Source organism: Xenopus laevis, chromosome 1L (assembly GCF_017654675.1).
Source record: "Xenopus laevis strain J_2021 chromosome 1L, Xenopus_laevis_v10.1, whole genome shotgun sequence".
NCBI classification, from domain to species: Eukaryota; Metazoa; Chordata; class Amphibia; order Anura; family Pipidae; genus Xenopus; species Xenopus laevis.
The window spans coordinates 183,993,993-184,019,844 of NC_054371.1; the positions used below are offsets into that span (position 1 = coordinate 183,993,993).

The window sequence follows — 25,852 nt, forward strand, 5'->3', positions numbered from 1 at the left end:
ATTGTTTGCCGCTGACCTTAGTTTTGTGAGATTGTTTCTCTACTGAGAATATCTTAGGCTGCACCTAATGCAGCATTAAGTCAAATACAATCAGAATTCAGAAGCAGACGAATCAGAAGGATTTGCATCCTACAGGTTCAACTACTGAAAGCAATGGGTCTACCAGTTGGACGTGCTTTGTCCAAATGTTATTGCCTGCTTTGGAAAATTGATAGTAACCTTCAAATTTTCAGTAAGTCACTTCCCGTAACATTCTCCATTATTATAATAAACATTTTTCTTTTAGGGATGCACTGAATCCAGAATACTGAAGGAAATGAGGGTTTCTTTCTGCATTAAAATGTCAAAAACCAGTAACCCTCTGTGTTCCCAGCTTAAAGGTGGCTATAGACGATATTCTGTGCGTGTATGGTGGGAGACGAGCAGAAGACTTGGATAACAGTCCCACTCGTCAGTTGGGCTGGCTGGAAAATTCTGATTGGGTGTCTTTGAAGGCATCCGAATATCAGACATTGTTAAGTGCTGAATCGTCAGATACAGTGTTTCTATATGTATATCTGACGCTTCAGCTCTACACGTGTGTATTGAAACAAACTATCTTTCTTGGAAAGACCTTTTCCAGGAATTGTTACATCTATGGCCACCCTAAGACATCAAGAAGCTATTTGGTAGGAGATCTACAGACTGCAAACTAGGGAAGCACCTAATCCAGGATTCGGCCTTTTTCAGCAGGATTCAGATTCGGCTGAATCAAATTCGAATCCTAACTTGCATATGCAAATTAGGGATGGGGAGGGAAATCGTGTGACTTTTTGTCACAAAACAAGTAAAAAGTGTTTTCCCCTTTCCCTAATTTACATAAACAAATTAGGTTCAGTATTCAGCCGTATCTTTGGAGAGGGATTCGGGGGTTCAGCCAAATCCAAAATAGTGGATTCAGTGCATCCCTACTGCAAACAACCCCCAGAACATTATCATTGATGCAACTCTATGCGACATATAACCCAGTCTAGTAACCCTTTAGTACTATCCTATAGCCTGCAATGACTGCTGACATCTTGATGATGCTTGGAAAATATTGCTTACAGCATTCACTCAAAGTGCCTTTCACTTTCACCTTTTTAACTACCCAAGGTGTTGGCCACCTAACCTGTTCATACAAGTGGGTCTTTGGCCAACAAAGAAGTGAATCTTTTCCCAAATTGGCCACCCACATGCTGGGCAAAGTTGAGATTATCTAATTGTTCCACCCCTAGGCCAATGATCTGATAACATAACTCATCAGGAGAGGACCACATCAACATGCTGATAAAGTCCTTGCCCAATGGACTTTTCAAACCTGCATGGTAGATATCTTCAAATTCAACCAGATATTTGCCTGGGAGGCAGCTGAGCAGGGCCCATACATGGCAGATAAGCTGCTGACTCTGCTTGGTTGTGAGGGTATCAATTGTTACATTCTTTATCCAAAAACGAATACTGAAGAGAGCACTGGTTAAATGCAAGTCTGTGTGCTGATCAGAAAAAAAAGCTCTAATTACTAGATCACCTTTTACAAAATGAATAAGGAAATAAATGTGAATCTGCCCGAGGCTGCAACAAATACACCACAGAAAGATCCGGCTGTTTGTTATACATTCATTGCATACGTAAACATCAAAGTTAAATTTTTTTTTTTTTTAATATACATATAAATTATAACTCTGTTTTTACATTATTTCATAGTGGTAAATGTACAATGCACATAGAGTATGGTAAACAACAGCTCCAATTTCTGCCATGCATTCATCAGTAGTGTTATGCTACTATAATGTTAATACTATGAATATATTGCGTATACTTCACAAACCAAAAATGTAGTACTTATTAGAGAGCAGTGACGGTAAATAGAAATAGAAAACATCCCTTATTTAAATGTACACTTTATATTCCAATAAATTAGAAGCGTAAAGCTAATGTTCCTTCATTCTCTGCATCTTTGTACAGGCATTCTCCATGTTCTTCAGTGGAAAGCCTTCCATTTTACACCACTACATGGCTCCACTGAAATCTTTGGAGACAGCCTTGTCCACTAATGCAGAACTGTAGCCCCACATTTGTACAAAATAATGTAAATATGGGCTGCTAGATATACACAATAAGCTTACACCAATGAAAACTTCCTTTTCTTTAGTATTGGTATTTTCTAGAGACTTTAAGGAGTAGGTAATAAAAAGTACAACATTTGCCACAGGTCTATTCACTTATAAGAACTGCAGGTAGCATTTGCTGGTCACCTGTTTAAAAGCAAACATCTATTGGTTCTTATAGGTTACTGCACTGGGCAGGCTTTGTGCCTTTTATTATTATTATATGTGGGTTTGACGTTTCCCAATCTCTCTAGTCAAGGACTTTGCTAGGAAAGAAGCAATGTTTCCTACACAAATGTAAAGAAAAACTAAAGAGAAGAGATGATCCCATTATATCCTTATACCCCACCATTTATATAAGTAGGAGATGTTTCATCTTCAATCCTAAAACGCAATGATGAAGACAGAGAAAAAGAGACATGATATTATGTAAGAAAAAGTAAATTACAAAAGGCAAATGGACAGGCTCTATAATGCATGTCGGTGCTAATTAAAGGGGATCTGTTGTCAAACATTTAAATCCCCCTTTGGCTTTGGGGAGTGAACATAAGCGTTTTTCCAATAGCAAATAATTATTTTTTATTAGCAGTTTTTTAGTTGCTAGCAGCGCAATCATATCCCCCATATACCTGCTCCAGCTTCAGCATCGCACAAAACCTTTAAGGTCCGTGGCCGTCTCTTCTTCTTGGCCTGCCTACCAATGAAAAACGAGTAGGCAGTGATGGTGTGAGGCACATTGAGCAGATGTCTGCAAACCGTCACTACCTACTCGTTTTTCATTGGTAGGCAGACGGGACTAGCAGAGGCAGACGGGCCAAGAAGAAGAGATGGCCCGTGAAGGTTTTGTGTGATGCTGAACCTGGAGCAGGTATATATAAAAAACTGCTAATAAAAAATAATTATTTGCTATTGGAAAAACGCTTATATTCACTCCCCAAAGCTAAAGGATATTTCAATGTTTGACCATAGATCCCCTTTAAAGTTTTTATGACATAATGGGTTTTTGGTGATGGTCAAGTTCTTCGAAACAGAGTAATTTGTACAGAAGTCTCACCTGCCATATATTACCCTTTATTCCTATATAAAGAGAAGAATGAATAAAGTGTTTGCCCCAAACATTTGCATATCCATATTCCTCCAAGATACATAGCAGCAAGCAACATGTTCAGTCAATAATACCTTATACGCAAGTAGAATGCTTTACCAAACACTCTAGTATGTATGTAGGTGTAGTGCCTAGACGTCATGTAATACACAGCAGAGTGTTCAGCCAGACCAAAGAGATGTTATTGCACTGAAGGTCATTATACTGGTGCTTGAAAAATTATATATATGCATTCCAAAAGACAGACTTATAGGTCTTTTGGATCGTTTCACTCTTATTTACTAAGACACACCAGCTCTGGTTATTGCCTCCATACCCCTGCTTAGCTATAGTAGCAGCAAAGTCCCCCCCCCCCATTAAAAAAATATTTTGAACTAGTCTTCTAGATTTATTTGTCTTGAGCCAACACTGGGGGCATGGCTGGGGCATAACTGGTTATAAGAGGTAATTGGGCGATTTTGTATGTATGTATTTATGTTACTAAGATGTTTTTTTTTTATCTTTATAATGATATATATATTTTTATAAAGTTTAGGTATGACTTTAATAGGATGCCCAACATTATTATTTTTTTGGAAATGACATTTATCCTGACTGCTGTTTTCTCATGGCTGCCACTTATGGTTCAGCCATGATGCCATGGAAACAATATCTCAAGACCTTTGCAATGCCTCTTCAGCCTGGTATTAGAGTAGCTTTATAAGTGGTGCACAAAGAGAAGGACTGCTGGAGTCAGGTGGGATGGTAGGCTGGCCTTGAACCTTCTAGATATTACATAAGAGCTATAAATATCCTGCAAATGATATCCTTATAAACGGTGCTTAGTGATGTCATCAGTTATAGTGATGTCATTTGTGTCACGTGATTTACAGTCACTTGTGTACTATAACAAATAGCCACTGTTGTAAATATGATGATATTTGGACACCTTGGAGTCCCATGACATTGTGTCCTATGTAAACACACAAATGACAGTAAAACTGACATTTGTAATATCAACTTATTATAAGAATGCACACAATGATTTTGGAATTACTGATGAGTGACACCTGCACTCTTTTGCCCAGGGCACTATTTACCTGAAGTACTGAAGGGTTAGGAATTTATTAAACAAGAACAGAAGTTGGAATTATTTTTAATTCATACTTTTACTTTCCTATAAAAATTATAAAGATATCTGCATAACTTTAAAGCAGACACTCTTAAGGGCAGGGGCACACAAAGCTACTGGGGGAGATTGGTCACCTAGCGACAAACCACTTCTTCTTCGGATCTCCCTGAACTGCCTCCCCACAGGCTACAATGTAAATCGCCAGGGGGATGGCACTTGGAGCGCTTCGTTTTCCTAAGTTGCCCAAAGTTTCCTCGTGAAGCAACGTTGGGTGACTTTGGAAAACGAAGTGCTCCAAGTGCCATCCCGCCTGTGATTTAGATTGAAGCTGGCGGGAAAGGCTTTTCTGGGAGATTAGTCACCCAAATAAGAGGCGATTTGTCGCCAGGTGACAAAATCTCCCCGAATCTTAGCGTGTGCCCTTACCCATAGGGGTTTATTAATCAAAGTCCAAATTTATCTCAATATTTGCTGCTACAAACTCCGATCAAATCTGCTTGGGGGTTTTATGCTTATTTATTATTACATTTTCCAAAAATTTACTTTGCGGGAAAACCCCCCCCAGGTTTTTTTGATGTTTGATGAGATTTTCACCCGAAAACTTTGGGGTACTGCACGAAACCCAGCGCACATCAAAAAATCATTGGGACTTCTCCCATTGACTTATATGCAACCTCAACAGGTCTGAAAATCCGGATTTTCAGATTCTGACTTTTTCCATCCACGGGGGTTTAATAAATTCCGAAAAATTTGTGATTTTTTTAAAGTCCGATTTTATATTAAAAAAAAACACAAATGTTCATGATTTTTGCATTCGGAGTTTAGTAAATAACCCCCTTAGAGTAGGGCAGTAAGCTTGACCAACTCGGGGGACTGCAAATCCTAGCACCCCTGAAATGCTTCCGCTAGAAGGTCTAGGTCACAACAGACTGAACACCCAGTTCAAGTGGTTGTAAAGCTTTATGGCATGGGAAGGTAACCCACATTCCAGCTGGTGAAGAGCATTGGAAAGTATGCTAGGCGTAGCATCCTCCAAGACCTGGAGAGCAGCAGGCTTCTTATCCCTCATGCTTGCTGATAGTATCATGATTGGTGGGCTGGTAATCTCACACTTTTTTACATAAGTGAAACAATTGCTTAAAAGATTCCTATGTGTTACAGTTAAGGCGAATGAACCTACACAATAGAATACATATTGGCACAATGTTAGAATTCTGATATCTAAAGCTTCTTAACACCGAGACTGTACAGTGGTCAGTTGATATTTCCCTTTGTTTCCGTAGGTAGAATTATCCCTGGAACAGATTTCATGGTTTGCCATTAACAATAACACAGAAACACAAGTAACTTCCCATGAAAGCTTTGGCGTGGCGAGAAGGTCAGTCTCTAGCTGGTCTGAAGGTGAGGGTAAAACAATCCATGAAGAACGCCTTCTATCACCACATTCGCTGCGTTATCTGGGGAGTAAAGGAAATAATCCACTTAATAAGCATAAACAAAAGGTAATAAAGTGTGTCCATGGAAACAAATATTTATTGATCAACGAAGAACAATGTGGTTTCGATTTGCAGGCCACCTTCAGTTCTTAAAGGAGAATTTTTTTTATTGCAGGTTGAAGTCTCCTTTAAGCTACAATTTCAGAATCTGAAGGATTCTCTAATCAGTGAAAACATATTGCCTATTTAGCAACACTGTCCATGGAGCTATTGAGAAATTAAAGGCAAAACACACTTTTTGACATACTCCTTTGCTAACTTACTTAGACCTTCTGTCAGACAGAAATACATATACAGAGAGGATTATGGGAGTGCTCCCACACCAATGGGAATTTCAGAAATCCAACCGTATACATCATGATTACTAGCATTCTGGCAGCACAACGGAGCATTAAGCTATAGTAGAAATTTCAAGCCACAGCAGTTTCTGCAACCCAACATATCCTAATCTGCATCTTTTGTAACACGCATTCGATGAAGGATCCAAAAATTATTGCGTAATCTTACATAAAGGTATTCTGTCACGGGAAAACATGTTTTTTTCAAAACGCATCAGTTAATAGTGCTGCTCCAGCAGAATCCAGCATTGAAATCCAGTTTTCTGCAAACAGATTTTTTTATATTCAATTTTGAAATCTGACATGGGGCAAGACATATTGTTAGTTTTCCAGATGTCCCAGTCATGTGACTTATGCTCTGATAAACTTCAGTCACTCTTTACTGCTGCATTACAAGTTGGAGTGATATCACCCACTGCCCTTCCCCCTCTCCCCAGCAGCCCACCAGCAGAACAATGGGAATGTAACAAGATTACAACTCCCTTGCAGATATGAGAATAACACTCTGTAGTAAAAATTCCCACTGCAACTCCTTCAGTTACACGGAGTAGGAGAAACAATAGCTTATTTGAAAGCATTTCCATTGTGAAGTGCTGGCTCTTTCTAAAAGCACATGACCAGGCACAATGACCTGAGATGGCTGCCTACACACCAATATTACAACTAAAAAATACACTTGTTGGTTCAAGAATAACATTTTATAGGATAGTGTGAACTATTTGCAGTGTAAACTGTAATTTAGAAATAAAAACTACATCATAAAATCATGACAGAATGCCTTTAAGTAAAGTGGCGTCTTCTGTAACAGTTCTCATAAAGTACAGAAGTTCCAGTCGGAAGTTGTGCTATATTTGTTGAGCTGTGTCTCTTGTAATAGGGCACCTGATGAAGGATCAGTCATTGAAAACATGCCATGAAACATTTCTGGAGATGCAGACAGAAGTGTGACATGGGGTTGCTCAATGCATGCATCACTACTCCTAGATTGTAATAAGCAGTAGGAAAAACAAATATTATGTTTTACAATAATTTTTCTGGAATGTTCCTTGTTTATGGATACATCATATATGTCCAGAACCTATCCATCATTACTGAATCAGAGCCACGGATGGAAACTATCTATCGCAGTTAATGTTAAGTTCTGTACCAAGCACAATGAGGCTGTGGCACCCACTTTACAGGTAGCACCCACATCCCAATGGGAGATTACTAAGGGGGAAAAATATATTCAGTCTAACACATTTTGGAAGTATTTTCAAATGATCAAAAACAGTCTATATCATTGTGACAAAGGGAAGACAATATTAAAGGAGAATTAAACCTGTAATAAAGAAAAACCCTCCCCCCTAGCCTGGGTAGTCCCCCTCCCTCCTCCTCCCAGCCTACATGCCTAACCCCCCCCCCCCCCGGGCAAATGCCCCTAATTTTTTTACTCGCCCCTCGATGCAGATTCTGGCCTCTGAAGTCACGGCAGCCATCTTCTTCTTATCCGGTAATCTTCATGTCTTGACCGCATGCGCAGTTGGAGTCAATTTCCGGTCTCAAACAACTGCGCATGCACTGAAAGTCACGAAAATTTCCGAAAATGTTTCCGCATGTGCAGTGGTTCGGGATCGGAAATTTACTCCAACTGCGCATGCGCCGAAACTTCCGAAAAAAAGACCGAAGAAAGAAGATGGCTGCCGTGAGCTCCGAGGCCAGAAACTGCATGGAGGGGTGAGTTAAAAATTAGGGGCATTTACCTGGGGGTGGCAGAAGGGTCTACCCAGGGTAGGGTTTTTTTTTATTACAGGTTGAATTCTCCTTTAAGGTTGCAATTTAGGTGATGTAAACAACGTGCCCAATGGTACCTCAGTTGTGTACACAAGGTCAGACCTGGCGTTAGTTGAAGGGTTCCATTGCATATCCAGGCCACTGTTCTCCTACCCTGTTGCAGCACTGAAATGAACACAAACCTGATGCAAGCCTTGGAATTGTTATTAAGATGTTCTACGTCCGCATTAAGTATAGATGCCAGGAAGATTTATCACTCGCTACAGGAAAAAAAAATGTGTGCCGACATAAAAGTATGAACTTAGTTGAAGATATATGGCAGACGGCTGATAATATAGTATTCCAAAGTCTGGAAGGCCAGCAATAACATTGCTGCGGTTTGTGGTGCAGGGTCAGATCAGTAAACAGCGGTTAACAGATGACAGGTTTGATTACCGTTGGCTGCAGGCAAGATGTATGGATCCCTTAGGAAAAGCAGCACAGGCTGGTGGGACAGTTTGCTGGAAAGGTCAAAAACACAAGTGTCAGCAGCAGAAATGGTAAACAGAAAATCCAACAAACTAGTTTCAATACAGTGATGAGCCGTGGCTGCAGCTCAGAAAAATCCACATAACTCGCCTATCAATGTTTCACTGGGGAAGAAAAGTCTCTTTTCCAAACAAGAATATGTGCCTCCTGCTGTTTCTGATAGTAGCACAATGCTTTACTGCAGCAGTGGTTCTGTAATCGGGGCTCGCAGGCTGGAAGCATTGTTATCCTATTCTGCTTAGTTGTCCCATCATCATCTTATTATAACCTGGCCCAGACATGTACATTACTTAAGGTTCCCTTCAGCTGAAAACAGCAGACAATATTGCTCCTGTTTCTGTTTGGCACCTAATAGCAATGCACTGGGTATAGGATCTGTTATCCCAAAAGCTCTGAATTACAGAAAGACTGTCTCCCATAGACTCCATTTTATCCAAATAATCCAAATATTTTAAAAATGATTTCCTTTTTCTCTGTAATAATAAAACAGTACCTTGTTTGTGATCACAACTAAGATATAATTAATCCTTATTGGAAACTAGGGATGCACCAAATCCACTATTTGGGAAATCCTTCGTGAATGATTCAGCCGAATACCGAACTGAATCCGAATTTGCATATGCAAATTAGGGACCTTAAGGGAAAAAGTAAAAAAAAACATTTTTTACTTCCTCGTTTTGTGACAAATAGTTACATGATTTAATTTGCATATACAAATTAAGATTTGGTTCGGCCAGGCACAAGGACTTGGCCGAATCCTGCTGAAAAAGCCGGAATCCTGGCCATATCCCGAATCCTGGATTCAGTGCATCCCTATTGGAAGCAAAACCAGCCTATTGGGTTTATATAATGTTTATATGATTTTCTAGTAGACTTAAGGTATGAAGTTCCAAATTTTAGAAAATATCTGTTATCCGGAAAACCCCAGGTCCTGAACATGCTAGCTAACTGGCCCCATACCTGTAAAAGATATTGTCAGAAATGTACAATTAATTGTAGATTCTGGTAGCCTTTCTGAAACTTGGTGGCAAACTAAGTGGTCAGCACTGGTGCTACTGGAGTTTTACGTATGGTCTCAAAAAGATACAGTGTCTGACACCCACCTGGGTTCATCTGATTCGAGGTCATCGATGGAGCTGAAATACAATGTCTTATTGTTAAACAAATTCATATACACTGAAAATATTAATTCCAATAAATACAGGTTTTAAAATGAGTGAAATCAGAATAATAGAACTTGTTTATGAGCTTCAGAATAATATGGATTTGCTACTTTCTTCTAAAATTGTTGGAAATACTTATATAAGTGGTAGTCAACTGTCAGAATCCATAATAGGAGTAGCAGTTCAGAATATCTGAATACTGATAGCAAGAACCAAGCAAATGCATTTGTTTTAGCAGTTTCTTAAAGGGATAGTTCACCTTTACTTTACTTTTAGTATGGGGTAGACATTGATATTCTAGCACATTCTTTGCAATTGGTCTTTTTTTATTACTATTGTTTTTCAATTATTTAGATTTTTGTTCAGCAGCTCATCAGTTTGGTATTTCAGCAGCTATTTGGTTGCTAGGGTCTTATTTAACCTAGAAACCAGGTAGTGGTTTGAATGAGAGACAGGAATATACATAAGACGATTGCATGGAAAGATAAGTACAAAGTCAAAATATCTGGCTGCCGGGGTCAGTGACCCCCATTTGAAAGCTGGAAAAAGTCATAAACAAAATAATGAAAACCAGTCGCTAAGAATTGTTCTATAACATAAATAGTAAAAGTTAAAGGAGAACTAAACTCAAAATGAATATGGTTAAAATGCCATATTTTATATTTGGAACTTATTGCACCAGCCTAAAGTTTGAGCTTGTCAATAGCAACAATGATCCAGGACTTCAGACTTGTCACAGGGGGTCACCATCTTGGAAAGTGTCTGTGACACTCACATGCTCAGTGGGCTCTGAGCAGCTGTTGAGAAGCTAAGCTTAGGGGTCGTCACATATTATCAAGGAGAAAATTAGGTTTGTCTGTAATATAAACTGATGCTACAGGGCTGATTATTAAATTCTGATGCTAATTGCACTGGTTTCTGTGCTGCCATGTAGTAATTATCTGTATTAATTACTAATCAGCCTTATACCGTGACATTTCTATTCTATGTGTACTGTATATTGTGAGTGGGTCCCTAAGCTCAGTAAGTGACAGCAGCACAGAGCATATGCAGTGAATCAGCAGAAAAGAAGATGGGGAGCTAATGGGGCATCTTTGGAGACACAGCTCTTTACTGCTAAAGGGCTGTGGTTGCCTTGGGCTGGTACAGAAGGCCAAAAAATAATGTACAACATTTCAAGCTACTTCTTTAGTTAGGTTTTAGTTCTCCTTTAAAGTGCATTTGGTCCTTTTCCATAGAGTTCTGGGACATTTGACAGTTACAGTAAGAGATGGGCATTAGGCCTGAGAATATATTTCATTAAAAACAATGGCACCCATTCAATTACTAAGTGACTAAATGGTTATTGTCACCTCTTGCACTTTAACTCTCTTGTTGGCCCTTTAAAAAAGCGCATCTTACCCACAACTCTCGGCTTTAGGTAGTGATGGCAAATGTCGAACATTCAAGAAATCCAAAAAGAATTTGGGAAGTTCTTCGTTTTCGAAAATGATGGCCTGAAAAAACAAAAAAATAACCATTATAGTTCCAAGGTACTACATGCATTATTATGTTATTCATCATACCACTGAGCATTCCTTTGGGTAATGACTTGTGTTACATTTGACTATGTAATCATTTTATATATTGTCATACGGTAGAACTATAGATGCTTTAGCTGTGTATATCGTTTTATAATGATGCTCTGCTCTAAAAATCGCCAGCAAATTCCTAAATCAATATCAAACCCACCAATGAATTACATGTAGGGATGCACCACATCCACTATTTAGGATTCGGCCGAATCCCCCAATCCTTGGTGAAAGATTCTGCCGAATACCGAACCGGGGCAGGAAAGGAAAAAGTGGAAAAAATTCTTCTTTTATGACTAAAAGTCATGTGATTTCCCTTCCTGCCCCTAATTTAAATATGCAAATTCGGATTTGGTTTGGCCAGGCACAAGGATTCGCCGAATCCATATTCTGCTGAAAAAGGCCGAATGCTAGCTGAATCCCAAACCAAATCCTGGATTCGGTGCATCCCCTAATTACAGGTATGAGATGCTCTTCCCGGAAACCCGTGATCCAGAAAGCTCTGTAATTATGCAAAGGCCCTCTCCCATAAACTCAATTTTATCCAAATTTTTAAAAATGATTTAGGTACATTGTACTTGATCCAAACTAAAATAGAATTAATCCTTATTGGAAGCAAAACAATCCTATTGGGTTTATATATCAAAGGACGACGTTTAGAGCTATGTGAGCTTTTTTAGACCTCGAATGAACTCACAACTGGAATGGTTTCTAATTTAAGAAAAAACTTGAATGTAAAAATCTCGAATCGGTGTAATTGGGGTGAAAAACTCAAATGCTCGAATTGATTGAGTTTTTGAGCAAAACCCATAAAAAACTTGAACATCATGAAGGCTATTAACATCTTGAAATGGTTCCAGAGACCTCTACCATTGACTCCTACATGACCTCGACAGGTTTTACAGATTACAGCTATTTCCATCTTCGGGATATAATGTAAAAAAAAAAAATCTGAGTTTTTAAAAAATAAATAAATAAAAAAAATGTGCGTTTTTTTAACCCGAAGTTTTGACCGAAAAATACCCTCGAAAAATCTAATTTTTGTGGAAAAAACAACTCCGCCTTTGATAAATAACCTCTTTAATGTCTACATGATTTTCTAGTAGACTCAAGGTATGAAGATTCAAATTATGGAAATTATTCTATACTTTGCCTAGAACAACCGCATTTTTTCCCATCACAACAATGCCATGGCTCCATATATTAAAGGGAGACGGGGGTTGTCCATGTTGAGAATGTATTGTAAAGCAACATATTTAATCGTAGATTAGCAGAAACAATAAGTCACAACTTCCCACGACTGCATAAACACTTTGGTTTATAAAGATTAATAGGAAGCTCCAGGTGAATGTCACTTTAAGCCCTCAGTATCGCCGATTTTCTCGTCATAATAAACTTTTATCTGACGTTTTTATTTAGGTAAAAGCAAAAAGAAAACAAAACGTTTCGATGGCCAGGCTATTTCATTACTCAGCCTTGAAGGAAGCCAATCCATCATTGCGCTGAGAGAGAGGAAATCTCTTGTGGGTTCAGCGACTCACTCTGGTTTTATTAATGCAAGATTTAGGAAATGTTAACAATGTGAATTGTTTGTTTAACTTGACAGATCAGCTTACGATGCACTGGCCCCATCTATAGTATATTTGATAATGACAAAGGACAGGCCACACATCTAATGTCAAGTTATTCACAGCTATTCTCTGATACTTCTCATAAGTTGCCAGGCGTCTATTTTGTGTGCTTTTGCTGCACATTTCCATGATGGAACGACAACTTGGAAATAGAGTAAAATACAATAGTTCCCTTTTATCTACCCTTAGGGCAGAGACACACATCCAGAATCGGGAGATTAGTCGCACTGTGACAAATCTCTTCTTCGGGGCGACTTCCCGAACTTCCTCCCCGCCGGCTGGAATTATAAATCGCCCCAAAGTTGCCTCACGAGGAAACTTCGGGCGACTTCGGAAAACAAAGCGCCCCGAATGCCATCTTGATGGCGATTTACATTCTAGCTGGCAGGAAGGCAGTTCGGGGAGATTAGTAGCACTGAAGAAGAGGAGATTTGACGCTGGGCGACTAATCTCTGACCACATGTCTCTGCCCTTAGACTACCCGAGTCCTATTGTCTACTGAAATCTCACTACCTTGGCCCAATTCATTTTGCTTGGTCTGAGTTTTTCATTTATCTGACCCTCCAAGATAAGCCACAAAGTTTAGACTATGATTATTAAATTTTCATATATACTGTATATATACTGTATATATATATATATATATATATATATATATATATATATATGCGCTACAATGGAACACCAAAGAGTCAACCATGGCAAATCCACATCAATAGAAAAGAGTGGGTTGGATGATTTTTTGGACAGACATAATATTAAAGGCTATTGTGATACTAAACTCTATAGTTAGTATAGGTATGTATATAGGTATATAGAATTTATGTGAAATTATGGAGGGGTGTGTGTATGGATGCTGGGTTTTCATTTAGAGGGGTTGAACTTGATGGACTTTGTCTTTTTTCAACCCAATTTAACTATGTAACTAAGTTGAACGCAGTAGTGCCGTTACTTAAATCTTGGCAGCTGTAGCCTCCCTTTGGCAAGTATGTTGAGTGTCATAAATGATAAAAAGAAAAATATATTGCATAGAAATTCTGAATTTTATAAACTGAGATTGGTGTACCAGCCCAAAGAATCAGCAGCCATGTAACAGTAATGATCCATGCCTTCAAAATTGTCCTCAAAAGCCCCCATCTTGTTAGGCCGTCTTTTGAGTGTCAGTGGCACTGCACATGCTCAGTGTGCTCTGGGCTGCTGTTGAGAAGCTAAGCTTAGGGATCATCTGAAATCATCAAAGCATTAGCAGAAAGTGAATTTGCACCCATCATATCTGTCACAGAGGCTGATGCTACAGGGCTAATTTGTAATCAATTCACATGTAGAATCCACTGGTTCTAGGCTGCCAGTAATGTGAATCTCAATAACTGTCTAGCCTTGTGTATGAATTTTATATTGTGTATTTAAACACATACAGAAGCTCAAAAGTTAAGATGCAGGAATTGAAGCCTAAGCTTTAGTTCTCCTTTAAACTGTATTTTTCCATTCAACTCCATCTGGTGTGCGAGTTGCTTTTGTTAATGCAAATTGCAATACAAAAAGATATCTGGACTTTGTCAGTACCCAGACAAAGAAGAGAAGGTTTTTATAACCATCGATTGTTTGTACCATTATTGCTTTTACATAGTGCTACATTTAATTCAACCCTTTACAGGTGGGTACTCAAACCCAATAACTAGATTGAGGTTCCAAAACATGGGCTTCCTTTTAATTAATTAATTAATTAATTAATTAATTCATTCATTCATTCATTTTGATAAGATTTTTCCCCGAAAAACTACATTTAGCCTGGACCCCAAGATTTTGTAGTTCCACCACTTCATGGTTTTCTAGTATCAATGACCAATTTCTGCTCAGAATCTACTGTCTTTGGAATTTTTCCAAAAATAAAAAAAGGGAAGAATTTGTTGCAATAAGGCCTATTTTTACTAATTTTAATACATGTACGGTTAAACATTTTTACCTTCCTTGTTTGTATGACAAAAAGTCACATGGATTTAAGGATTCGGTTTGGCCAGGCACTTGGATTCGGCCTAATCTGAATCTACTGAAAAAGGCAGAATCCAAACCAAATTCAGGATTCGGTGCACCCCTAAACAGAAGGCACAATAGAAAGAAGATTAAGGTGTGGGTATTAACATCTTAATACAGTGACTAAACCCCACCAGCCCACTAAATAGTGACTTTCTATGGCATCATACAGCAGCCCCTCTGGCATTTGCCTGAATCCACAGATTGCCAGTCTGGGCCTGAAGTCTAGAACCAGGGTAAGTATAAGTCTTACAGATAACTCAGAAACCTATGGCTGGTAAAAGCTGTTTTTACAGCTCCCCACATGCGAGAGAGCTATGGAGTGTGGTAGTTGATGGTACAAGAAATTGGTTCTCTATGAGTTACGTCAGTACTTGGTTAGTGGTTGGTAGTAAGAAGTGTAGTCAAAGGATATGTAAAAGGTCAAACCAGAGGTTAGTAAAAGATAAGCAAGTGAGCTGAGGAAAATCCAAAGGCAAGGTCAGGAACAATCCAAACCAAAACCAAAATTAGAACAGGAAGGCACCACAGCACCATTTTGCACTGCAGAATGGACTTAAATACCCAAAAGCTGGCGATAAGGTGGCTTCTTAGGCTGCTTTTCTAATTATTGAGAAACACATTTTAAATAATCAAAATATATAAAAAGTGGCTTTTTATTTAATACTTTTATATATTTACTTTTTAGTATTTGATACTTTTCTCTGCCCCCTCTGGATATATATATATATATATATATATATATATATATATATATATTATGGGGTGGCTACTGCTTGTGTCCTTGCAGAATTTATTTATTCACTTCTGGAATTGTATTGTGTTGACTTGACAGAGACCCCAGTGATGGTTGAAGCGTTGATATAGAATAAAAACATTTTGGACACAGGTCCCTGTAGTGTAGCAGTCTTTTACATTCTGTAACATTTTTGCTGGAACTGGGACCTATTTTCTCATTAAAAGTGTGTACAGAGTTTTCTTCCAATGTTGGATAGATAGATAGATGATAGATATATGGAAAGATAGATGATTGATAGACAGACAGACAGATGATAAACAGATAGATAGATAGATGACAGACAGATAGGTAGAAGATAGATAATATAGTGAATAAAGTACCCCCTTTTGTAAAATATAGGGATATTAGAAGTTACCGAGGAGTTTCATGACCATATAAAAGTACGAGGCCGAAGGCCGAGTGTTTTTATACAGGTCATGGAACTCCGAGGTAACTTCTAATATCCTCATATTTTACAATTGGGGGTACTTTATTTATTATAATACACAAATTTCAATGAGTCATGTGACAGAAATGACATCAGAACTCACCGTTTATAACTGATGACATCAGAACTCACCGTTTATAAGGATATAATTTACAGGATATTCATGGCTTTTGTGTATTATAGATAGATAATAGATAGATAGATAGATAGATAGATAGATAGATAGATAGATAGATTAGATAGATAGATAGATAGATTAAGCAATTGGCACTGCTGCTTTCTTTTCCTGAATATTAAAAAGCAGGAGAATAACTTCAAAACAGAGAATTAATTCAATTGTAAGTATTCTACAATTATTTCAAACAGAAAGTTTTTGAAGACAGAGTCCATATTTTGCAGTATTTAGTGTATTCGGCATAAACATAAACCAATATATCAGTGTTTATCAAACAATCCACAGTTCTGCTAATCCTGTTCTACCTTATCATTGTCACAAAACTGTGCTCCCCATGGGCATCATTGATTGGTTGCCCGTTCCAGCTTTGACAACCCCAGTACTTAATTGTCAGTTATTTCTTCTTCTTCAGTGGCTAAAATACAGTCACATAATAACAGAGGGACTTGTTCTGCTTTAACCTTAGCTAGCTGCCATCACGCAGTGGAAAATAGTGTTAAAATATCACAGGATCACGCTGTACTGCAGAGAAAGACGTGTAAAGAGCATAATGATTTCCCTTGAGTTTGCTTTTAAGAAAATTGTCACCACAGCAAGCAGAAACTGTGACATATCTTCAGAAGGGATTGTGGGAAATCGAACAATGGCATTCTAGTTAGGGCCAAGCCTACTCATCAGCCAATTATAACTGGAACAGAGCTTCTAACTGAAAACTTCAACAAGACCACTTGGCTAACCTTTGGAGATTTCTAAGCAAGCTTTGAACGGAGCAAGATATAACGTGATCAAAACGAACCATTTCCTTCCACTTAGTGCTCCGAAAGTCATTTGTGAAGTGTATCATGGAAGGAGTGAGCAGGTTTTAAGTAAGAGGGCAGGAATGCGGTCTATATCTGCTCTGAAGCTCTATGATTGGAAGTCACCTCTGCTATAGAAAGAGACATAAACGCATTCATTCAACCTGCACTGAGACTGGAGTTCCCCGTGGAATTCTGTGGATGTTGTAACATGCTCTTTTTCAGGGGGAGAAAGGGTCACACCTGTGTTTCTTTTGAACAAAATGGTTTACGCTACTAAAACTATTACAGTTTATTAAGGATATAAAAAGCTCAACTGCCGCTACCATTTCTCGATGTTTAGATATAGTTTGCAAGAAAATTATGAGACGCTATCCAGGGAATATTTTATAGACAAATTTCAAGTCAGATTAAAACAACCCGGCCCTCCAAAAATAATACCTGAGCGCAGCTAATTTATAAGAATCGTGTATCTATAATCTCCTTGCACCTCTGTTTTTGAAATATAAATGCTTGTAGTGGTATTCCCTTTCCCTTTTATTCTTAGTGAGCTGGGGGATGTTTTTTTCTTGGTTCCAGAAAAGGTAGGGATGCACCGAATCCAGGATTCGGTTCGGGATTCAGCCAAATCCTTCTGCCCAGCCTAACTGAATCCTAATTTGCATATGCAAATTAGGGGCAGGGAGGGAAAATGCGTGACCTTTTGTCACAAAACAAGAAAGTAAAAAATGTTTTCCCCTTCCCACCTGGTATTCGGCCGAATATTTTGCGAAGGATTTGGGGATTCGGTGCATGCCTAATATAAGACACAGGCTGCAACTTAATTTTGATAAAAATATCTTGGCGTTCGAGAAAGGGATATATCAATTTGTTTGTAGCAATACCTTTAATTATAGAAATGGTTACAACAAAGGGAAATAAAAAGGGTGAATAACTACTATAAATGGGGGGTAGGAAACCGCACAGATAAAGGACTTAATTTGCAGTTCTGCAATGCAAGAAACCTGCTCCAAACTAAAGAGTGGTTACAGCATAAAATGTTTACTTACCAATAAAAGATGCCCAACGGGAAATTTGGAAATTTCGGCTGATAACCACGTAAGAGCAATGATATTACTTGTGTTGCCGATCAATACTGATTTTAATACCCTGGATAAAAGTCCCACAGAGAAATAATCTGGCCACAAATCTGATTGTTAAACATGATTTAAAGCTGAACATAACAAAGATCTATCAGTTGACCTGTGGGAGGAACTTTACCTGGATGGTATAAATGCAGCAAGCTAATGGTAGGAGTTAGTTGCAGACCTTCTAATGAAGGGCAAAAGTCTCAGCTCCTATTACAGTGAGAAAAGGCTGTGTAACTGGGTTAAGCCTTAATCATGGGCACATTTAATTACCTTAATATTGACTAATGTAATGGAACTGCCAACAAAGGTAGGACAGCTTTTAGATTTGCCACATGAGCATTTTTATGATTCGGGAAGAAAACTAGAAGAGGTGCTCTGTTAGATCTTAACATCAGAAGTATTTTATTACAAATGTCCTAGTAAGACAAACCTGGGGAACAGAGAGTATAATATAAGAGATCCCTGAGGCGTAGTCACTGTAATATAGTCTTATTCAATCTAAGTTTGATAAAAGTTACAAAAACATAGGTAGGTTAAAAAAAAAAATGTCTAAAATCATATTGATTAGTCTTTTCAATAAATTCCATGGGGAAACCAATACAATGTATTTCTTTAAAGGGTAAGTCAATCCCAAAATAAAAATTTGCCTAATAAAAGAAAACCTAATTCTAAGCAACTTTCCTATTACTTGTATTGCTATGGAAAGCAGTGTCTGTCTGTCCCTTTCTATTCTCTGCCCTGGTGGCTCAGACTGTTAATACAATGTAAGACAAGGCAGCTGATTAACAGACCTGACTTTGCTGGGAACAGCAGCGAAACAAGTCTGAAATAAATATGAAGGGGCCTGATGCGCATTACCTCTCCTGCTCTGCTGGTCGTACCCCCTATAGACTGCAGGGTCTGCTTCCTCTATAGTTATGCCATTGGCTGAGGAATAGGGATGGGCGAATCTGACCCGTTTTGTTTCGCCAAAAATTCACCGCCGGCAAAATGTCGCCGACGCCCATTAAAGTCTATGGGCCTCAAAAAAATTGTGGCGCGGCAAATTTTTTTTGACATCTGTCTTTATTTTGACGCACAACGCCATACAAGTCTATGGGCGGCTTTTTTTCCATCTAAAACAAGGCCAAAAAATTTGCCCATTCCTACTGAGGAAATAAGACTTTTGCAACATTGTTAAGCAAACTTAAGCAAATGCTGCTTTCAATTGTTTTTACAAATAACATTTTTAATAAATATGTATTAGTAAAGTGCTTAGAATTATGTTTTCTTTTATTAGGCACATTTTATGTTGGGGTTGACGTGCCCTTTAAAGCCACAACTTACTTCAAAATGTATTAAATGAGCATATCAGTTAGCTACATTCTGGCCCCTTAGTTTAGCTTTTAAAGGGCAAGGAAAGCCATTTTTTACTTCTTGCATAGTTTAAATAGCTAGCTCCTGCTCAAACAGATTGCTGACTTTGTTTGTCAAAATAACTGTCGTAAATGGAAAAATGTAGCCTGAATGTATCCCCTTGTTTAATTGATTGTGTCCACAATCTTAAAATGATCTGTGCATGTGCAATATTTCCCCACCCCCCACCCCCTGTGCTGGCTCCAGAAGGAAAGATTGTTCCTGTATAAGAAAGTGCGCTTGCAGCAAATACCATGTGCCAAATCCGAACCCTATTGCACATGCGAGGCAGTCTTGGTCTTGGAATCAGAGTGTTGCATTTTGGGTTGCGCAATTTCTATATTCAGCACTCTCAGTACTATTATAATTCCTCTCCTCACGCAACCTCTATTCTGCTAGTCTCTTTTCTTTACATGCTATAATCTGTTATTCAGACTAGTCAGTCTCTTTGTTCTCATAGAAATAGGTAATGGCCATGAAATATGCCAAATGTTTTAAGCAGGATGGCCCACTGACACCTGGGCCCACCGGGAGTTTTCCTGGTATCCCTGTGGGCCAGTCCGATGAGCCTTTGCCTGCACTCATTATCTTTGGGCTTTCCTTGTCCTTTAAGGATCTTAACCAGCATCTCACCAAACAGAAAGCAGAAGCACCAGTTGGACTGACTGGGAAGGGTCCTTGTGGAAGACAGGAGTGATCAGATGAAACAACAATATTAAGGAAGGTGACTCGCAGGCCCGGATTTGTGGAAAGGCCACCTATGCCTGGGCCTAGGGCGGCAGGATTTTAGGGGGGCGGCATGCTGTCCAACCACACCCACCAAAAACACTGGGGATGCTCAGAAGATACAATAATTTTGTAAATTTCCTGTGCCCAATCCACATTGTTTAGGTGCCGATTATGAAAATTTGCATGAATAAAGGGGGGGCAAGGGTGACGAACGACAGTGGGCCTAGGGGCGCCCGCTATGTAAATCCAGCCCTGGTTACTCGTTAGATGCAACTTCATCACTAAGTTGTTTAAACAAATACAGTAAATTCATCAATACCTTACAGCTACCCCCTTACTGGAGCATTCATTAGCAAATCATGTGGAGCAAGCATGGACTTTTAAAACAATTATAGGAGCTCGATTATGGCAAATGTATCTGGTAGCCAGGGGCTCTCTTAGCTAAGTCATGGTGGACTGTCAACCTGATTTCTTCTTCAAATCAGCTTATTTGCCATGTATCCTTCTGCTTTCCGTGACGAATATAAAGTGATATACATGCAGGTAGAATATCAGCCCTGTTTTAGTCAAATAGCCAAGAAAAGGGAAATTCAGGAGTTCAAAGGGTTGTTTACCTTTGAGTAACTTTTAGTATGACGTAGAGAGCGATATTCTAAGACAAGTTGCATTTGATTTTCATTTTTTATTATTTGTGGTTTATGAGTTATTCAGCAGCTCTCCAGTTTGTAATTCCAGCAATCTGGTTGCTGGGGTGCAAATTACCCTAGCAACCATGCATTCATTTGAATGACAGACTGGAATATGAATAGGAGAGCATTTGAATAGAAAGATGAGTAGCAATGACAACACATTTGTAGTAGAGTCCTGCGCGCGTAAATTTTTTGGAACCCGTACCCTGCAATCCGCAACCCGGACCCGCAACCCACATTCTTACCGCTTGGACCCGCTACCCGACCCAACCCGCAAGTACTTTATCCGCAACCCGGACCCGCAACCCACTGAACATCAAGAATCAGGAACTGCTGTCATTGTAAACCGGGAGTGACATCATCGGAGGTAGACGTGATCAGAAAAAAGGAGAAAAATTGCTATTGAGAAGACCCGTGGCCCAACCCGTGACCCACAAACCCGCAGAACCACCAACCCACGTCTATACCCGCAGGGTATCGCAGGTTTTTGCGGGTAACCCACGGGTACCCGACCTGCTGATTACAGAGGATTTTCTTTTTATATGAGGTCAGTGACCCCCCTCTGAAGGCTGGAAAGAGACAGAAGAAGAAGGCAAATAATTCAAAAACTAGAAAAATAAATAAATAAAGACCAATTAAAAAGTTGCTTAGAATTAGTCATCCTATAACGTACTAAAAGTTAAATTAAAGGTGAGCAATCCCTTTAACAAAATAGAGCATTGCAACTGAGCTGCCAACATTATACCCAACTTTCTGGTAAAATTCAATACAAGCTTTGTTTGCTCAGGTATAGTTCCATATCCTTCTGCTTGATGACTCCCTTCAGTGATACCAGTCATTGTGCCATCCAGTTCACCATGTTGGCCCATCCCCATTGGGGCTCATATCATTAGGTCAGAAATTACCATGATCAAAAATTTATGAACCAAGTTCCTTGACACTCCTGTACATTTTAACATTCCTTGACATTCCTGTCTTATTAACTACAATACTCTTCCGCTATTTGTATTCAGAAAAAATGAGCAAAAATAAGAACATGGAGTCACAGGGTAAGGTAGAGTAGTAAAGATCTGAAAAGGAACGTATTAAACACAACAATGAGAGAGATAAAGAAACGTATCAGTTTCTGGCTGTTCCAATGTTAGACTTATACACGTCTTCCTTCAGAATTCTAGATTACTGTCCGCTACCTCTGTGATCTAAAGCAAGTTTTACAACAAATATCTCTTTACAAATCAAATGTTGCTAAAAATTTGTAAATTCTAAAAAAAGAAAACAAAAATAAGATCAAGAGCTCTTGACAGTGTGTGTACTTTAGATTCTTGCATCTGTTTCTACCCTTTAAAATGGAAGCAATTTGTCACCATTACAGTAGTTTCTCTACAGCCCCCGAACGTTAAATGGATAGCCCTCTACAATGCACTTTTCACTTTAAATGAGCTCTGTACAGAGTTCTCAGTATGATTGATCTCTTTCTTTAGTTTCCCCCGGAATGCTGTTACCAGGGCTCGTCTCTGATAAAGGCTAACTGGTATGAATTGCTGCTTCTTTCAGTCCCACTCGTTCAAACACCACAGGGATCATTTAAAGATCCCAATCAGTGCAAAGCAGCTGTTGGCTACAAAATGAGCCTTAAAATACACTGTGCTTTTCTCCTGCTTTCATATAGCCGAGGCCCGAAGCACATTTGTATCTATAATAAGTGCAAATTGTCTATTTTAACAGTTATATTTCTCACTCATGAATTCATTGTGATGTTTCCGACCTTGGGAACAGTTTTCCTCATAGTATAAGTCAAGCACCCTCTATTGCCACCTGCTTGCAGATGAACGCGGCAAATAAATATCTAGCGTGCCTATTTGCAGCCTTTTATTCCAGTCCTATAATGGAATGAAGCAGCTATTGTTACAGTATTAAAAAGCTTTAAATAAAGGCTGACTATTAACACCACAAATGTATAGAGGCAGGTGCTACTGTAGAAGAGATCTATTGGATAGGGGTCTTGCAATTTGCAGGATTTAATAAATGCTATATATTTTGGCATTATAGGTTCATAAAGAAATTCCCAGATTGTGGTCCAGTCAACGGTGTTTGTAAAATGAAATGTTGAAAAATGGGGGAAGAATTTGTTAAATGAGGGAGCTAAAGTGCCAGATAGCGGGTAAGTCTGTTAGTAGTAATGCATAGGGGCATCTTGTGCTTCCCAGATCATAAATAAGGTTTCTACAGCCTGTGCCGTTCACATGTTTAAAAAACACCAAAATTCTGTCTACTGTCTGATTACATCAAAATGTATCCCGTGATTTACTTGCCCTGTTCCTTAAAAATCTAACTGTCATTGCCCCTACAGTCCCTACTCCTTTTTATTTGGCAAAGCCAGTGTATTGCTCCCAGAGGTTGATATTTGTCATTGTCAAAGGGTATTACTTATCATTCCTTGTTTGGAAGAAACAGTCTCCTTCTAATAGAAAACCTTGGGATTAGACCCCTAGATCAGAGACGAGTGAGGGCTCCTGGGTACATTCCATTGCAGATGGATGTTTAGATTGCATTCATTTCACTTGAACTAAGTTATAGGCAGTCACAGGTACTCGGCATTAATCTGGCATTAATGTGTCCGTGTGTTGCTTTGCACCTGCACTTGAGTTGGCATGGGAACATTTGCTGGAGGGGACAGTTCTTCTCATGCACTCAAACTATTAGGATGTTTAGACACTAGAACGTGCCCAGGGCCGGATTTACATAGCAGGTGCCCCTAGGCCCGCTCGCCCCCCCCTCTTATTTACGCAAACTTTTATCATTGCGACCTGAGCTATGGGGAAAGCTATTGTATCTCCTGCAAATTCTGAACCAATGTGGTTGTGGCTGGGCAGCATGCCGCCCACTAAAATCCTGCTGCCCTAGGCCCAGGCCTTTCCACAAATCCGGGCCTGAACATGCCCTGTTAGAGCTGAATACTTATTTTTATATACTGTTTGGTTTAAGCGTGGTACACTATATTATTATTTCTCTCTTCTGTTTTTTATGAATCTGCAGGTATGCAGTTTGAATATAGGAAGTTGTGCTAGAAAATAAAAGTTAAGGTGCCCATGCACTGGCCTGACTACTCCCCTCCAGACAGTGCAGTAGTTTGGTCCAGTGCCAATCTAGGTATCGGACCTCAGAGTGTTTAAATGTCGGTCAGCCCCCCCAATCCCCCACATCCAGATTTAGCAAGGAAGGATCCAGCAATGGTGGGAAGGTTTTTTTTTTTTTTTGGTAAAAAATATATTTACCATATAGGCACCCAAGGACCACCCCCCTAAAGCTGTTTATTTACTATATATGCACCCAAGGGCCACTCCCTTAAAGCTGTTCCCCCAGGCACATGTCCTCAAGTGCCTATAGGGTAAATACGTCCCAGCCTCCAGACCACTCAGCAGCTTATTGGCCGATGCATAGAAACCTCCAACGGGCCTCACTAACCTGTACCTTTTATTGCGACAACACCCTTTTCTAAATTCCAGTTAAATATTCTTGCAAGGTTAAAGCTCAAATCCCCATATGTAATAAAAGGCACTAAGTTTGCCCAGGAGTAGTAACCCATAACAACCAATAAGATGTTTGCTTTTAGTGACCAATAAACACTGCCTGCTAATTGGTTGCTATGCGTTACTGCACCTGGCAACATTTAATGCCTTTTATTACATAACCCCAGCAGTGCTACCTAGAGTTTTAGTTTGAGAAGCCTGGATATCACAGTAGGTATCCATAGGGTAACAGAGGTATTATTTTCATTCAGCTTTAAGATGCTCCAAAAGAGCTAAAAAAAACTATAAAAAGTGGAAGTGGGAAGACACATTTTTAGAGGTTAAAACAGCACAACCCTCCAAGAATGTACAAACAGCAATTAATGACTAAGGCCAAATGCAGTGTTAGTGAATGAACTATAACCTTCACGGGCGGCCGATCATAATTCTCCTGCCAAACCGAACGCTATGATAATCAATGCGCTTATTCATAGACAAGAAGAGCTGTGGGTTTTCAACAGAGATCAAAGCACAAACCCAATGCTCACAGGGCTGGAGCTGTATAAACAATACAAGCAAGCCTTAGCAAGCGGAGGGTTAAAGAAAGCAGGCCACTTTACAGATCAAATTTGTCATTTGGGAATCATAGTCAAAGGTCAGTGAGAATGTAAATGAGTTGGACGGAGACAAACTCATCTTAATCTAACATTTCTCTTTTAATGTGCTTTGGCACTGGCCCAGCTCTCCTCCCCAAAAAGAGATTCTTGCGGAGGGGATGAGCATGCCTACTTGCACCCTGCTCTCCGACGGGGGCTGGGAAATCAATAGCAGCTGAATGCCATCTGCTTCGGCCAGCAAAACAGCACCAAAAGTGTGAGCCATGCATCTTCCTTTATTGAAAGGTTATTTTTATGCAAGTAAACAATTCATCGTCTCCTTCCACGCTTGATGCTCATTTACCACGATTGATCAATAAAATATGCAAAACTGGAAAAAAAATGGAATCCTAAGAGTGGCTGTGATGCCAGGGTGAAAGCTAATCAATAGCCGGCCTGTTCCGTAGGGCAAGCCAAGGGGGTACTCTTAGAATATTATAAATCCCTGGTTTCCATTCAGAGCTGTTTCCAAATGATTCTTTTCTATGTGGCTATTGTGAAACTAAATACTGATTCTAGGGGCTTTATTTACAACTCCGCTTTCCATTTGCACCAAAAGCAGCAATTTAGCAATACACCAGGCACTGGCATTCGTCTGCCGCCTGTTTTCCGCTGCTCCGGAGCCATTTCTTTCTGCTCAGAGAAAAAAGGAAAGTAAAATGATCTATTG

The 25,852-nt window shown here is 39.3% G+C and overlaps 1 protein-coding gene across 1 annotated transcript in view; it reads right to left on the minus strand.

Annotated features, from left to right (window-relative positions):
* Positions 1 to 5,286: 5,286 nt before the first annotated feature.
* The window catches only part of snx24.L (sorting nexin 24 L homeolog), a 95,555-nt gene continuing 74,989 nt past the window's right edge, over positions 5,287 to 25,852 (minus strand). The window contains exons 4-7 of the mRNA XM_018264200.2: positions 11,045 to 11,139; positions 9,584 to 9,616; positions 8,388 to 8,452; positions 5,287 to 5,802 (exon numbers count right to left, since the gene is read on the minus strand). Of these exons, the coding sequence (XP_018119689.1) occupies positions 5,732 to 5,802; positions 8,388 to 8,452; positions 9,584 to 9,616; positions 11,045 to 11,139 (264 nt within the window). The 3' untranslated portion in view covers positions 5,287 to 5,731. The remainder of the gene's footprint in view (positions 5,803 to 8,387; positions 8,453 to 9,583; positions 9,617 to 11,044; positions 11,140 to 25,852) is intronic.